Here is a 16,677-nt window from a genome sequence, read left to right as displayed (position 1 = left end):
GTAGTCATGTATGAATGTGAGAGTTGGACTGTAAAGAAGGCTGAGCCCTGAAGAATTGATGCTTTCAAACTGTGGTGCTGGAGAAGACTCTTGAGAGCCCCTTGGGCAGCCAGAAGATCAATCTGGTCAATTCTGAATGAAATCAACCCTGCATATTCATTGGAAGGACTGATGCTGAAGCTGAAACGCCAATATTTTGGTTACCTGACGTGAAGAACCAACTCATTGGAAAAGAGCCTGATGCTGGGAAAGATTGAGGGCAAGAGAAGAAGGGGAGGACAGAGGATGAGATGGTTGGATGGCATCACTGACTCAATGGACATGAGTTGAGCCAACTCTGGGAGACAGTGAAGGACAGAGAATCCTGGTGTGCTGCAGTCCATTTGTGGCAAAGAGTTGGACACACCTGAGAAACTAAACAAGAGAACTCTTATGTCTTCATCTTGTAGACTCTACCGAGATCTTCAGAGACAGACTATAGCATCTTAGAGTCGTTTATCTAATGCTCCTATCTTCCCACCTTCTCTTCGAATACAACCCTCCCAGGTCACACATGTAAGGACTTTGTCATTATACTAGGGTTACTAGGTAAACCAAAAATATCTTGCTTCTGAAGATTTTAATCAGCTTTACAAGATCGTTCCCAGACCAGGTTCAGAACCATCTGAACCTGCAGTGGAAGCACAGAGTCCTCACCACTGGACCACCAGGCAAGTCCCAGGTTAAAGGAAATTTTTAGTCATAATTTCATCACACCTACACTTTCGGCTCCCTGCTCCATCTCTTCTGCTTCTGGAATCCCTGCTCTGTGAATGTTAGTATGTTCTATTCCTTAGTTAATGTAGCATTCTTCTTATGATTCTGTAGTCTGGTAAATTATTTTGGTAAATTATTAATCTCTATCTCAATATCTGATCTTTTCAAGTTTTTTTTTTTTTCTTATCGTTTCATTTGATACAAATTTCTCTCTCTTCTCATTTTGCTTAGCTTCCTCCTTTTCTATTAAGTTAGGTGAAAAAGTTACCTGTCGTGGTTTTGCAGGGCTGTCCTTGTGTGGACCCGCCCCTGTGCAGTCTGTGTGCACAAGGCTTTGGTGCAGAACTGGAGCTGAGCTGGTCAGAGGTCACCCCTTCCCAGGGCGTGCTGGCAACTGTCACCTCAGTGGGAGGGGGAGGGGCAGACTAGAGCCAGAGCCCAGTGTGAGCAAAGGCTTCTCCTGTGCTCAGTAGCTGTCCCCACCCTACTTGACCAGGCGAGTCCCAGGACGCTGGAGAAGAGCTCTGAGGGTTGGGTCCAGACTGGTTCCACTCATAAGTGTGCACCCCCATGCCCTGCACTGTACCTTTGCCCCAGAGGGTGGCTGTGCCGGAGCAGCCCCTGGTGCAGGCGGCCGTGCATGTGGTGCACCCCTGGCACACCATTAGAGCCCCAGACCCTGCTCCTCGGGGCCCTCTGTGATGGCCGCCTTGTCCCGTCCAGATGTGTGTGTGTTCCTGTGTGTGTATGTGTGTTCCTGTGTGTGTGTGTGTTCCTGTGTGTGTGTGTTCCTATGTGTGTGTGATCTGTATGTGTGTCCCTTTGTGTGTGTGTTCCTGTGTGTGTGTGTTTCTATGTGTGTGTGTTCCTATATGTGTGTCCCTTTTTGTGTGTGTGTGTATTCAATTTGGTTCTTGAAATAACAGGGAAAATCTCACTCTTGGAAGATTTGTTCCTTGTCATGACTTTTACTAGTTAGCTCATCATGCTTCTAGTCCTGGGATCAGCCCAACAGGAAAGCTACGGGTGGCTCAGTTCATTTTTGAGTCAGCATCTAACCTGGCCGAGACTGGCTATCTGATTCTGGTGAATTTATGGCTGTTTTTGAATGCACTATGCCCCCCAAAGCCACACCCCCATTCTACTCAGGGCCTTTTAATACATGGTCTAGTCTATGTCTCCACCCTTATTCCTTTGTCTTTGGCTCCGTATGTGTGTATATATACATACACACAAGCTATATATATAGTGTCCCTGCAGCTGCAATAGGCATTCCAGGTGCTCTTCAGTTTAAGCTTAGAGTTAAGTGGAACAGAGACTAGTCCCCAGATAGCCCCCAAGTAGGTTGGAATACCGCACATAAGGTTTTCTGTTATCACTCTGGATTGAGGGAAACAACTGGGAGCTCATCAAGATTGCACTGCCCCAGGCAGGAAGAGGGTACAGGTAAGTAATACATGATGAAATTTCCTTCCACTCTGTTCTGGATTTTTCCTAATTGCCTGTTCACTTTGTTGCTGTCGATCTGTGTTTGACTGTTTTCCAGAACTCCTGTGAAGTTTTTCAGCTGATTTCTCTTTCTTTTCTTGTCTTTCCATGGGAGAATTCAGTCCTCCCACCTCACCAGTTTGCTGACATCACTGTACACATTAAATTTTGTTTTCACTACGTTCTAGTGTATCAGTGAATCACAACTGCTGTTACTCGTTCGAAATTTGTTGCATTTTAATTTGTTTATAGGTTTTTCATTTATGAATGATGTGGAGCAGTTAGTAAATTATGTAAAATATGTATCAGTGACATTATGAGAGTACCGAAAAGTTATATAACTAGCTACAAAGAATCAACACTCAAAGTCTCTTTGGACACTGTACAGGGTATCCTAAGGCTATTAATAATTAACTTCCAATAAGCACTTTGCCAAAATGTGTCATTTCCGTTTTCTGTTCAAGATTTCACCAGTCAGGTCTGTAAAGCATAATAATTTTGCTGTGGGAAATGTAAAAGGGAAATTTATTTTCATTTGAACTTTCGATTCTTTATTAAGGGGTAACATTTTGAAAAATGCTATCAAACGCTTTCAGATTGTGTGATTTATGTATGCGTGTGTGTTTGTACTGTAAGGTAGTTTTTTCAATTGATGTTTGATAGAGATTGGGCTTCATAATAGAAAATTAAAGAAAGATTGTTGTTGGAAGTTTCTAGTCTAACTAATAGTCAATAATTGCTCACCCAATCTCATCATTATATAATACTTGAGGTTGTGCTGATCAAAAGAATCAAACAAGCTAACTGTGTTCAATCATCTCTGACTCCATGGATACTAGTTTATTCATGCTTCTCCTACAATGTCTCTGCTAACATTGGACAGTGCAGCTGGGGTGTTATGTTCTTGTTATTTGTAACATTTGAAGGGAGAAGAAAAAAATCCCAGTCTGCTTACTCAGAGAAGCAACAATGAATCCCAAAGGCCAGAAGGTGAAGCTTAATGATGGCCACTTCATTCCTGTCCTGGGATTTGGAACCTATGCGCCTCCAGAGGTAACAGTACTGTTTGTGGGTTGAGATATAAATAGTGGTGGATGTGACATGAGCAGAAGGGACTTGGGTTGTCAAGCACTGAGCTCCTGTGTGACGCTGGGAGGGTCACGTGGTTCCACCAACCAGGCTAGAACCACTTCCTATGAAAGAGGAGAAAGCATTCAGCCTGCACTCTGCATCATGGTCCGAAGCTGTGCTCACCTGCAGATTACTCTGGGTTTCCTTCCAGTTTCCATCTTCAATAGGTGAGACTCAGCTGTCAAGAACACTGTCAGCTGTTTCGGTTTGAAGGTGATTGCAACAGAGAGGTTTATCTGTATATTTAATTAATTCCAGAACTCTTTCCTCCTTCCAAAAAGCCATGACACAGAGAAGTATTTGAGGTGGGAGGTCCTGTAGATGAGTTGAATGAAAAATAATGGGAATGAATTGCTTTTATATTGTGGAGTGCCTGCTAGATGGCAGGCAAGAAACACTCCAGCTGTGTTTCACCTCATATTTTTGTTTCTGCTTGGAAATTTATTCTCAGAGAAAATACAGTGCCATTTGAGGGTACAAGGTACTATCTTACAGGCCAGGTTTTGGAATGTTTTCTTGGGCTTTCCTGGATAGTTCAAATGTTAAAGAATCTGCCTGCCTTGCAGGGGATCTGAGTTCGATCCCTGGGTCGGGAAGATCCCCTGGGGAAAGAAATGGTAACCCACTCCAGTATTCTTGCGGAGAATCCCATGGACAGAGGAGCCTGATGGGCTACAGTTCACGTGGTCACAAAGAGTTGGACATGACTGAATGATTAACACTTTAACACTTTGAAATGGGAAAGATTCTGAATCATATAAAAGGAAATGGAATATTATTCAGCATTAAAACGAAGTTAATCCTGCCATTTGCAACTGCACAGATGGATAGTGAGAACACTAAGGCAAGTAAAACAAGCCAGAAATAGAAAGACAAATACTGCATAATCTCCTTGTAGCTAGAATCTTAAAAAGTAGAACTCATAGAAGCAGAGGATAGAGGTGTGTACCAGAAGCTGGTGTCAAGGCTGGGAAAAATGGTAAATTATTAGTCAAGGGTACAGGCCATCAATTATAAGATGAATAATCATGGATACCTGATGTAAAACACTGTGACTATAGTTAAAAATAATGGGATATATCTTTAGTTTTGTAGACTAGATCTTATGTCTTCTTACAAACACCCAAAAAAGTTAGGTATGTGAGGTGATGGAACTGTTTCCTAGGTTGATTTTGGTAATTCATTAAGAGTGGATACTCACATTGGTAAGAATAATCATGGGAAATGGACTAGTTGAAACTCAAGCTTGAATCAAGCTCAAGCTGGGAGAAAGATCAATAACCTCAGAATGGAGATGACAGCACCCTAATGGCAGAAGGGAAGAGGAAGTAAAGAACCTCTTGATGAAAGTGAAAGGGGGAGTGAAAAGCTGACTTAAACATTCAAAAAACTAAGATCATGTCATCCAGTCCCATCACTTGATGGCAAATAAATGGGGGAGAATTGGAAACAGGGGCAGACTTCATTTTCTTGGACTCCAAATCATTGTGGACGGTGACTGTAGCCAGGAAATTAAAAGACGATTGCTCCTCAGAAGAAAAACTATGAGAAACCTAGACGTCATCTTAAAAAACAGAGACATTGGCTTGTGGACAAAGTCCATATAGTCAAAGCCATGGTTTTTCCAGTTGTTATGTATGGATGTGAGAGTTGGACCGTAAAAGGCTATGAGGGGAAGAATTGATACTTTTGAACTGTGGTGTTTGAGAAGACTCTTGAGAATGCCCTGGACAGCAAGGAGATCAAACCAGTCATTCCTAAAGGAAATCAACCCTGAGTATTCCTTGGAAGGACCGATGCTGAAGGTGAAGCTCCAATACTTTGGCCACACAATACGAAAAGCTAACTCATTGGAAAAGACCCTGAGTCTGGAAAAGACTGAAGGCACAAGGAGAAGGAGGTGACAGAGGGTGAGATAGTTGGGTGGCATCATTGATACAATGGACATGAGTTTGAGCAAACTGCAGGAGATAATGAAATACAGACAGACCTGGAAAGCTGCAGTCCATGGGGTCAGAAAGAATTGAACAGGACTGAGTGACTGAACAAAAACAGTGACTTATATGAGAACATCTCTTTGTACACCTTGATTGCATACAGCTTTTATGTGGTGTATTCTTTTTGGCCTCACTGGTAGACAGAGGTCTTAGAAGCAATTACTTTGTTTCTTGATGCTTTTACCAGGCACCTTACACCTTTGTTGAATTATCTTCAAAGATCTCACAGTATAAATCCTATCCATGACTGCAACGTTATCCTGAGTCCTTTGGGTTCTACCAGCAAATCAATGAACCTGCAGGTGGTCTTGAGGTCTCTGATGCCCATAATCAACCACAGTCACCTCAGGATGAATGGTTCCTGGGTGTCCACTTAATCACTGACCAGGAATGTTCAGGGAAGTCATCAGTCATTCATCACCACACATACAGATCTAACCAAAGGCACAAAGAAAAGTTGATGTTGGGAAGATGAAAGCTTGTGCCTAGCAATCTCTTTATCCTGTAGATATTCAACGTCTACCTTTGTTGCTTATGTAGGTTGCTAAGAGGGATGCTCTGGAATTCACCCCATTTGCTATAGAGGTTGGGTTCCGCCATATTGACTGTGCTCATGCTTACCAAAATGAAGAGCAGATAGGCCAGGCCATTCAAAGCAAGATTGCAGATGGCACTGTGAAGAGAGAAGACATATTCTGCACTTCAAAGGTACTGTGTGTGTTGTGTGTGTGCACATGTGTGCAAGTGATTGTGCCCAGGTGACAATTATTTAATAGGATCATTTGGTGAAGAGTTGCTTGGTGAATTATGCTTATTGGTAAATTCCTAAAGTATTCGAGTTCCCTGGTGGTTCAGTGCTTAAGACTTGGCACTTTAATGCCATGTGCCCAGATTTGATCCTTGGTTGGGGAAGTAATATCAGACAAGCCTTGCAGTAAGGCCAAAATAAGTTACCTAAAGTATTCTTAATACAACTTTTATTCTTTAACCTCTGCAGCTTTGGTGCACATCCTTTCGACCAGAGCTGGTCCGACCAGCCTTGGAAAAGTCACTGAAACGTCTTCAACTGGAATATGTTGATCTCTATATTATGCATTATCCGCTGGCTCTGAAGGTTAGAAATTTGTGTGATCACATCAGTGTTACATCTTGTGTTAGAATGTTCATCAACTTGCATGGATGGTTAAATTAAGATTTTTCTTAGTAGGTTGAAGGGATGATTACACTAGAGTAGAATCCTCCAAATAATCATTTGTGATCATCTTTTACTGAGTTTCTTTGAATCCCTTACGTGCCTTCCAGGGAAAGGAGTTAATATTCTGAGATTCTCTGCCAGAAAAACTTGAGGAAATAGAACTAGGTGAGTTCTGCACACAGTTCTTGTTATGACTCCTGAGTGTCTGGGGATATCATGAACCAAGAGTTTGGTGCAGCCGTGGTTAGCATGACACTGCCTTACATTGAACATGATGAGTTTATCTTGTCTTTCACCCTTTCAAGTTGAGCATATTTTGTGGTGCTCCTTCTGGGTGCGTCTAAACCTCATATCTATACAGGGACTTGGGATAACTTTCCTGCACTCTCCCTAGTCTTCAGATGAGGTTTGTAGACTGCACTTATCCATTAAGAAAGGTTTACTTAGAACACTTGATTTCAAGTCACAAATCAACTCAAACCACCCAATGCAAAATAGCTTCGTGGTCTACATAGATGGCAAGTTCCAGCCAAAGACAGAAATGATGGTTGCAGTGCTGTACAGATGTGTCTCCTTTTCCTATCCCTTATAAGAGCACTATTCATGGTTTACTTTATTTTTACTGAACATTTTCTATTGGTGGGAAATTTGACCTTGGGGCAGTTCAAGGCTCATGGTCATGAATATATGAGAGCATGTCTGGGTCTTCCACAATCCATATCAGACTAATGAGAGCCTTGCTGATTCATCTGCCTGACCTAGGGCACCTGATGCTCAGAGGTAAAAGAGAGACTGATTACTTAGAACAGGTCAAGATACCAAATTTTATTCTGGAAATAAAGCCATGTAACTTACTTCCCCATTCCCAGCTCATAGAGGCATTTGGAAACAGGCAAATACAAGAACAGACAAAATCACAGAAGTCACAGGAAGTCCCTTTTAGGACATAGAAAAATTGTACTTATTACAACATGTATTAAATGTAAGAGATAAGAATAAGTCTCCCTCCTAAAGACATTGCTTATATACACAAATCACTTTGCAAATATTATCTAGTATCTAGAAAGTCGTAAACCTACCTCATGGAGGTTTAATCCCCGGTGCCAGGCATCCTTGCTAAATGTGGAGAAATTATTTTGTGACATCTCTCAAATGACTGCTTCTATTCTAGCCAGGAGAGGAATTATATCCAAAAGATGAAAATGGAAAACTGATAGCTGACTCAGTGGATCTCTGCCGCACATGGGAGGTGAGTATGAGGGGTAGAGAGACCGGGGAGGAGCCAGGAGAGTGGGAACCTCCTTCATTTCTTCCACCTGTGAGAATGGGCCATGGACCATCAGACTCAGCAGTTCATGAATCTAAGAGCTGGGATGCTGGGTTTGTGGGGAGGTAACCATTGCTGGAATGTTCACAGAGAGGAATGGAGGAGGAGAATATGGGACAGCGCAGACAGGCATCTCTTTCCTTCCATGTGATGTGTCTTCTCCAGGGTTCAAGGAGCAAACAATATTTCTTTTTATATCATGTCTTCTTTCCCTCTTTCCTTCTTGATAATCAATGCTGATTCTTGATGGATGACATTGATTACCGATGTTTTCCAGCATTATTCTTGCTCTATCATTCCATGTAAATGTTCACCACCACTCCCTCCCAGGCCCTCGAGAAGTGCAAGGATGCAGGACTGGCCAAATCCATTGGGGTGTCCAACTTCAACCACAAGCAGCTGGAGAAGATCCTGAACAAGCCGGGGCTCAAGTACAAGCCTGTCTGCAACCAGGTGAGCAGCTTGGCTCCTTTCCCTCTTGCTCTTCAGAACCTCCTTCTTGCCCTGGAGCTTGATGTCCATCTGTCCTCCCCTCCTGTTCATCTGACCATTGTGGACAGGAGATTCTAAACAGCTGAGTTCCTGTCTGGATGGTGTGTATAAAATCCAAAATGGTATCTCTGTAAATCTGGGTGGAAAAGTGCAGAGATCTTCCTGGTAGAACCTAGAAGTCGAGGAAGGAGGTTTTTCCCTGAGATGAAAGGATGGCCAAGTCACAGGGTGAAAGTGCCCTGGAGTGAACTTTGTACAGGAAGGAAAACCATGAAAATGTGGAATGGGAAATTAATTGATAAAGAGGCAAATCATCTGAGATGGGTGTTAAGGGTTTGTGTGGGGTTCTGATGGCTGAATCCTTAATCTTGGTGTCACAGTGTTTATAAGTCTTTAACAGGGAGCACAGTTGAGAAAAATGTGTTGGAAATGATGAAAATCATTCAGGTTAGAGGGTGAAGTTAAAGGCCCATCGTGATGCTAACACTCTATGAATTTTTCTCATGAATATCTACTCAAATGTAGAGCCCATCTTTTGGTTAGTCAATCTCGGACTGGTTCTCTCATCTATGTCTGTCATAAATTAAGTGTATAAACAAACTTTTCTCTATTTTTCTGTTGATATTAATATTTCCAATTTACATTTAATGTTATAGTTTTACATTTATCATTTAAAAAACTTTTGCCATTCTCTGTCATTTAATATTACAATTCCATATCACGTGACACTCTTCTCTATTGTTTTTCTACAGGTGGAATGTCACCCTTATCTCAATCAGAGGAAACTGTTGGATTTCTGCAAGTCACATGATATCGTTCTTGTTGCCTATAGTGCTCTGGGATCCCAAAGAGTGAAAGGATGGTATTGAACTCTAATGAAAGCAACAGGGAGTTTATATAAAATTCAATTTTCGATGAGATAGTTTAAATCATACAATACTCAGGTAACTCTCATAGGCAGAGGGGAGAGAGAGAAGTAATGAAATGAATTCTTCTCTTTTATCTTCCCATCACCCAGCCAAAATTTCTAGATTGTATTAGCTTGTTGACTCATGAATAACAAATGTCTGCATTAAAATCTATATATATAATCCCCCAGTTGAGACCAGAGACACAAGCTTATGTCAAGATTTACTTATTAACTAATGAACACACTTTTAAAAATAGGTGTTCCAAGGTTCTCTTACCTTATGTCTGAATTTGAGATATAGTATTTAACTCCTAGGATTCTATCATGATAGAAAAATTCAATTTGAACCATTTTTGTAAGCATGTATAGTATAACAATGATGAAATAAATGTCTCTTATTTTGAGACCTCTCAATTTTTATCAATACCTTAGTAAAAAGTGAAATTTACAAATAATTCTTGGTCTTTCTTTCTGCTTCTCTGTTCATGCCCTTGATTATATAAGAAAAACACACCTGAAAATTAAAGGAGAGGGAGGTGGGAGGGGGGTTCAAGAAAGGGAACACATGTAGACCCAGGGTGGATTCGTGTCAATGTATGGCAAAACCAACCAATATATTAATGTAAGGTAATTTGCCTCCAATAAAATAAATTAAAAAAAAAAAGAAAATTAAAGGAAAAAAATCCATGAGTTTGGCAGTCCTGGTCTCAACTCAAGAATGCCTCTGAATCAACTGCAGAGCTTTGTAAACACAGAATAGGAGGTGACACAGTTGAGGTTCTGATTCAGTTTGTTTTCAGCTCAGACGTGGAATTTGTATTTCTTACAAGATCCCAGTTGATAGTGATGATCCTGGTCAATGAACTATACTTTGAGAAACCCTGGTCTAGAGTGAACCTGTTGTTCTGTTTGGGAAAATATTTAAAAACTGAGTATTTAGTCTCAGCTCCTCAGCATTTCTGAATTTCCTTCCAGGGTCAACCTGAACCACCCCGTTCTCTTGGAGGACCCAGTTCTCTCTGCCATTGCCCAAAAGCACAAGAAAACCCCAGCTCTGGTTGCCCTTCGTTACCAGATACAACGTGGGGTTGTGGTTCTGGCCAAGGGTAACAATAAGGAGTGGATCAAAGAGAACATGCAGGTGATGATGAGTGGGGCTGTAAGCAGAGGGCTCCTAGGGAATATCCTTCACGAGGGTTATTCTTTGTCCAGCTCTCAGACTATCTTTGGGCCAAAACGAGTTACCTGATCTTTCCCTGTGTATGAATGCCTGGTAGTTTTCTCCTCCTGCTGTGGCAACAGGAGAGGCAGTATGGCTGGAGAGGGTTACAGTTGGACAAAAATGGAGATTTTAGCTTGAGCATTACATTTGCAATGTATTCTGTCACTTTTTGCAAATGACATCTTATTTTCTTCATTCTCAATTATGCAATTGCATTATGTGATTTTTTAAAATATATATTGTTTGAACTGCTCTAATAAACAACCATAGGTTGAGGGGCTGAGAAAAAAGTCTGGAATTTGTTTATCACAGTTCTGAAGCAGGAGATCTAAGATCAGAGTGCTTGTGTGGGCAGGTGAGGCTGCTCCTCCGTCACAGGTTACTCCTTGTATTTTAACATGGTGGAGGGGGCAAAAACCTCCTGCAATTCTCTTATATGAATATGATGCTGTTTAAACTCATTCAAGCGGAGAAGGTAATGGCAAGCCACTCCAGTACTCTTGCCTAGAAAATCCCATGGATGGAGCAGCCTGGTAGGCTGCAGTCCATGGGGTCGCTAAGGGTCGGGCACGACTGAGCGACTTCACTTTCACTTTTCACTTTCACACATTGGAGAAGGAATTGGCAACCCACTCCAGTGTTCTTGCTGGAGAATCCAAGGGATGGGGGAGCTTGGTGGGCTTCCGTCTATGGGGTCACACAGAGTCGGACACGACTGAAGTGACTTAGCACCAGCAGCAGCAGCAAACTCCTTCATGAGGCCTCCACCATCATGATGTAATCACCTTTCAAAGGATTCATTTTGAACAGCATCAACATGTGAATATGAGGGCAGAAAAGTTATGGCAGTGATCTTTAATTTCCAAACCATTGTGTTTTTATTTTGCCTTTCCCTGAATACTAATAAGATTTCACCTTCATACATTTAATCTTCTTGAGTTTCTGTCTTTTTGAAGTTTCTCTTCAAGACTTTGTCCATTTTTGCTAGGTTGTCTATATGTAGTTTTCTGTGTAGGAGACCATTATTGTACCTATAGCCATAACTGGAAGGAAACTGCCCAGTTTCAGGATTTAATGTAGAGATGATTTATGCGTCTCTTAATTCTGTGGTTTGACAATCACCCTGCACTCAGCTAGGCTGTTGTCCTCTAGGCTGGGCTCTCCTGTGCTTTTGCAGCTCAGTGCCGAGCAGCTGGGCAGTTCTGCTTCAGCAGGTGGACGAGGCTCTGGTCAGAGGATCCTCCACCCTTCTCTGTATAGTTTTTATGAATATTTGACTAGACTGGGACAACTAACCTGGTCTTCATCTCAGCACAGTGCTATGATCCCAAGTCAGTGATTAGGGAAATAGTCCTCTTCCTGTATGGGCTTAGATCTGCCTCATCTCTTCTTCTGGGAAATATCACTCTCCAATGCAGCTTGCAGGTCAGGTCAAGTCAAGGGGAACGGAAATTGTTCCCTGATCAATTATTTCCGTGTTTCCATTTAAATTTGGTTCTGTAATCTAGCTGGAACTGATTATCTAAGATAATATGAAAGTAGATGCACACATGTTTAAGTATATTTAAATGTAAATCTGAGGTTTCATATTTCCTCACAGGTTTTCATTGTCAACTCAGTCATATATCAAGTGTCCATAAGTACATTTCTGTTGTCTCTTTTCTATTTAACTATTCAGTTTTCTTCACTTTGTTGTTAAAGGGGAAAATAAGTCTTGCTTTTCAGAATGGCAATTTTTTTATTTTTTAAAGCTGTTTTGTCTGCTTTTGATTAGCTGTTCTTTTACTTAACATTTAGTATCACTTTGCCAACTTCTAGGAAAGAATATGTGCTCAAGTCTTTGGTTCATGTTGCATTGAAATACTTGATCACTTTGGAGAAAATGAATTTCTTTGCAAAATTGAGCTTTCCTTTTCATGATTATGATGTGAATTTTTAATTACTTATGTGTTCTTTAATGTTAAAACTTTTCAGAACTTTCTCCACTAAGGCATTTACATGAAGTTTTTGCTAGATTTATTCATAGATAATGAGTAAGTTTGGTATCAGATTCCTGAACAGGCTTTCAAGGGGGAGCCTCCTCCCTACACTACTTTAGCTGATCACTGTCACACTTTAGCATGTTGGGAAGAGTTAATCAGTCTAATGTTTGGTCAATTGCAGTTATCGAGTTAGGAGTGCCTGCAGGCAGTGTGATTGGAAAAGGATGATTTTAGTTTGTTTTCTGTCTGAAATGATTCACTTAGAAAGATAAGGGACTGATGTGCTGTAATGTTTGTGAGGTGGACCGAGAAGGAGAAGGTATGGGAAGGAGAGGTGAGAACTCGGCAGAGGTTCCCGGGCTTGTTCTCCTGAAAGCTGAGGATGGATATGGCTTCCCTGTCCCCTCTTCTTGTCTGCATCCAGCTGGAAAATCCTCTAGTCCTCAGAGGGAGACTGGCTCCTTGAGGGAGAGGTAATGTGATTGTTCCTTCCTTCCAGGTGTTTGACTTTGAACTGACTCCAGAAGACATGAAAGCAATTGATGGCCTCGACAGAAATATAAGATATTGTGATTTTCAACTGTAAGTGACTTGCAGATGTTTCACCCACACACTGTTTTCTGTAGCAGGCGGGTCAGCAGGGGAACTAAGATTTTCAAAAGCATAATTCTAGAAAGACAGTGCTGATTTCCTGCTTAGGAGTAACCGGGGACTTTCTGCAGACCTCACACCAGAGATTTTCTCCAGGGTTCTGTCTTTGACCAACAGCAGTGTGATGGGCCCAGGACAACTAATCAGTAAAATCTCCAGAGTTGACATCGTGGTGAATTCACTACTTTGTGCTCCTGTTCCCTGTGCCTGGTGCACCTCCTCTCAGGGCCGAGCAGCCAGGGAACAGAAAGGGCACAGTGCCTGCAGCCAACTATTCTTTCAGTGACCTGTGAACACGTTTAATCTTTATTTCGTTTTACATCAGGGGGAAATGATTACATTAATAATAACTATGTATTAACGAATCCATCAAGGATTACATTCTTGTTTCATTCTGTTTAGTCACTTATTCATGCCCAAATCTTGGGACCTTGTGGAATGAACCCCAGGAGGCTCCTCAATCCATGGGATTCCCCAGGCAGGAATACTGGAGTGGGTTGCCATTTCCTTCTCCTGGGAACCTTGGGGATCAAGGGATCGAAACCATGTCTCCTGCTTGGCAAGTGGATCCTTTACCAGTGAGCCACCTGGGAAGCCAGCATTCATGTTAATCCTGTGAACACAATTATAAAATGTATTGTTGAGATTTTTATTGAGGAGGGTCTCCTGAAGGCCAGCATGCAACAGTGCTGTGACGTCACATGGGCCTGCCCCTAAGTATCTGGTGAATATTCTCATTAATAGGCATTTCTTTTCCAAGACGCCATACATTTCTTTCAAATTAATCTCTTCATTGATGTTTTTTCAGTATTACAACTCCCACATCCTCATCCTTGTTATCTCACAAAGCTGAGTTACCAGTAGATCATGAGCTTAACTGACCCTCCAGTGAGTGACTTCTGTGTCCTTAGAGGACACACCCAGATAGGATCATTTGGGTCTCTGGTTTCTTGAGTAAAGACTCACCCCAGTTTAGCTTTTGTCCATCAGAAGTCCTTGGTGGCTCAGATGGTAATGTATCCACCTGCAGTGCTGGAGACCTGGGTTCAATTCCTGTGTGGGAAGATCCCCTGGAAGAGGGCATGACAGCCCACTCCAGTATTCTTGCCTGAACAAGCCCATGGACAGAGGAACATGGTGCGTTATAGTCCACGGCATCACAAACAGTCTGACATGACTGAGCAACTAAACTCACTTTAGAAGTCCATCCCTTGGAGAGACCCCACCTCCTTGACTTTGACTTAGTCACTAACATGATTCTGGCTGCTTAACTACTGCAGGAGAATATTGGGACTGAGAAGACAGAAGAGAAATTTGGAAGGGAGTTTAGAGAGAAGGGAATACAAATTATTGATTAACAAAGATTATGCTTCAAATGAAAGATCCCCAAACTCTCCCTATTGTTTGTAAAGCTATATCATGATTCTGATAAGTGTGGAAGTCACTCAGTCGTGTCCGACTCTTTGGGACCCCATGGACTATACAATCCATAGAATTTTCCAGGCCAGAATACTGGAGTGGGTAGCCTTTCCCTTCGCCAGTGGATCTTCCCAACCCAGGGATCGATCCAGGTCTTCCACATTGTAGGCAGATTCTTTACCAGGTGAGGCACTATCATGTTCTGATAAAAGACATGATAATTGAAAAGAAAGGTGGATAGTTGCATTTCTATACTTAAAGGCTTTTAAGTATACCTGTATATTCTCTTTCATTAGGCTGTGAATGCCTAGACTTACACATCTTTGTGGGCTTGGGTCATAGCTCAGCTCCTGGCACTTGGAATCATTCAGAATTCACTTTTTAGTGAATGAATTGAATTGAAAAGGAGATTTTCAGAAAGAAAAGTAGAAACACGGAAAAAAAGGAAAACAGCAGTAATACTAAGTGCTGGATAACCCGTGTTTTAATATAGTACAGTATAAATTAAGAAAATAAGAATCCCACTCTGTGCTCTATGATTATTCAGGTGCACATACTATCTCTCCAATAGACGAGAAGTTCCTTAATGGAGACAGTCTGTTTGGGGGGTGGTCAATATCAGCTTATTAATGGATTTGTGGAAAAGAAGAGCTAATTTGTTCATTGCAACTTTTCTCATCATCTAGGGACAAGTTCCACTTGTATCTGAAATGATCTCCATGGTTAGACCCAGGTCTTGTGCCCTCTTGGAAATCGTTACCTGAGTCAAACTATGTATCACTGTGGAGGGATTATTCCACGTGAATGTTGGGACTGGACGTGCAGGTGCCATGTGCACATGGAGCAGACACCTGCATGTGTACTCGTCGGGGAGGGTGGGGAGAAGGAGGGATGTGTTTGTAGATTTAGAGTTTTAGCCCATCCTGACTGCCTCCACAGAGGAATGCTCTCTCTGACAATATGACAGATTTAATAAATTAATCCTCTTCCTTCTCTTTCAGGGGTGTTGGTCACCCTGAGTTTCCATTTTCTGAAGAATATTGACTCTTAGTCCTCCTTCTGGATCTTCAAGAATTTCTTGCTTCTAGGGAAGAGGATTTTTGTAAATGGTGGAGGTGCTTAAATGAAGTGTCTGAATGTTTGAAAGCTTGACTTTGCTTAAAAAAAGAAAAACAGTTTATGAAAGAATAAAGACTTCGAAGTAAGAATATTCTTTCTTTCTGATATTTGAAAAAACACACAAATTGCAGAAAATTCGGAAAACAGAAGGGAAAGGATAGGAAATAAAAATAAGCTATGAATAAACCGTTTACTAATACTTAACTTTGGTGCATTTTCTTTATGAATCCTATGCAATTGAGTATGTGTGTTTATATATACAAAGACAATCTTCAAGCTATAGATTGTATATTTACTTTCTAACTTAACATAATCATCTTGGTAAGCTAAAAATATGATTTTAAAAATCCAGCATTATATTTTTTATTGTAAAGCAGCACACCTTGTTCATTTATTTAATTTCTTAATTGTCTGCCCATGCTTAGCAGTTTGATGAGTCTTATGTATTCTTCTAGTATTTCATTAGTTGCCATTCAATCTCATTCATCAAAACTTTACTGAACGTTATTTAGTAATACATTGTTTTATCAATAAGTGTTATTTAAAATGAGAAATTCTTTTTCATTTAAAATGAGAAATTCTTGAGTTTATAGTCTAGTGGAAGATGAGACAGTAAATGGAATCAGGAGAATTTAGCTGTTAGAAATGGGTAAGTGCCTGTTGAGAAAATTCTGCACAATCTCTTGCATTTCTGTACATCTGTTAGGCAGAAACATCAAGTATCCTACATCCCACACCACTTTTCAATTGTACAAGGAGCAGCCTTGAAAGAGAGATCGTGGCTCCCTTCATTTCTCTGGAACACAAAACACTAAATTCAGGAAGGAATTGTTCATGTAACATTTAAGGGCCAGCAAGTCAGCTGATGTGGGTGGAGTTTAGTGAGGAAAGAAGACAGGAGTTGAGACAAGCCAGAGAGCCAGTGGGGCCAGTGAGGCCAGTGCAGCCAGTGGATCTGTGTCACAGAGGCATTTAAAAGGACTTTACT

General features: G+C 41.3%; 1 protein-coding gene across 1 annotated transcript; it reads left to right on the top strand.

The window, feature by feature from the left end:
* The first annotated feature begins 2,070 nt into the window (after positions 1-2,070).
* Positions 2,071-15,796, top strand: LOC129559472 (aldo-keto reductase family 1 member C3-like). Its single transcript, XM_055431268.2, has 10 exons — positions 2,071-2,202; positions 3,171-3,297; positions 5,913-6,080; positions 6,370-6,486; positions 7,739-7,816; positions 8,225-8,347; positions 9,139-9,248; positions 10,272-10,437; positions 13,000-13,082; positions 15,572-15,796. The coding sequence occupies exons 2-10, from the start codon at positions 3,214-3,216 to the stop codon at positions 15,612-15,614; spliced, it is 972 nt and encodes a 323-aa protein (XP_055287243.2). The 5' UTR covers positions 2,071-2,202; positions 3,171-3,213; the 3' UTR covers positions 15,615-15,796.
* The last annotated feature ends 881 nt before the right edge of the window (positions 15,797-16,677 follow it).

Source organism: Moschus berezovskii, chromosome 15, assembly GCF_049115385.1.
Source record: "Moschus berezovskii isolate FMDL1 chromosome 15, NW_MosBer_1.0, whole genome shotgun sequence".
NCBI lineage: Eukaryota > Metazoa > Chordata > Mammalia > Artiodactyla > Moschidae > Moschus > Moschus berezovskii.
This window is presented reverse-complemented; position numbering and strand designations above follow the sequence as displayed.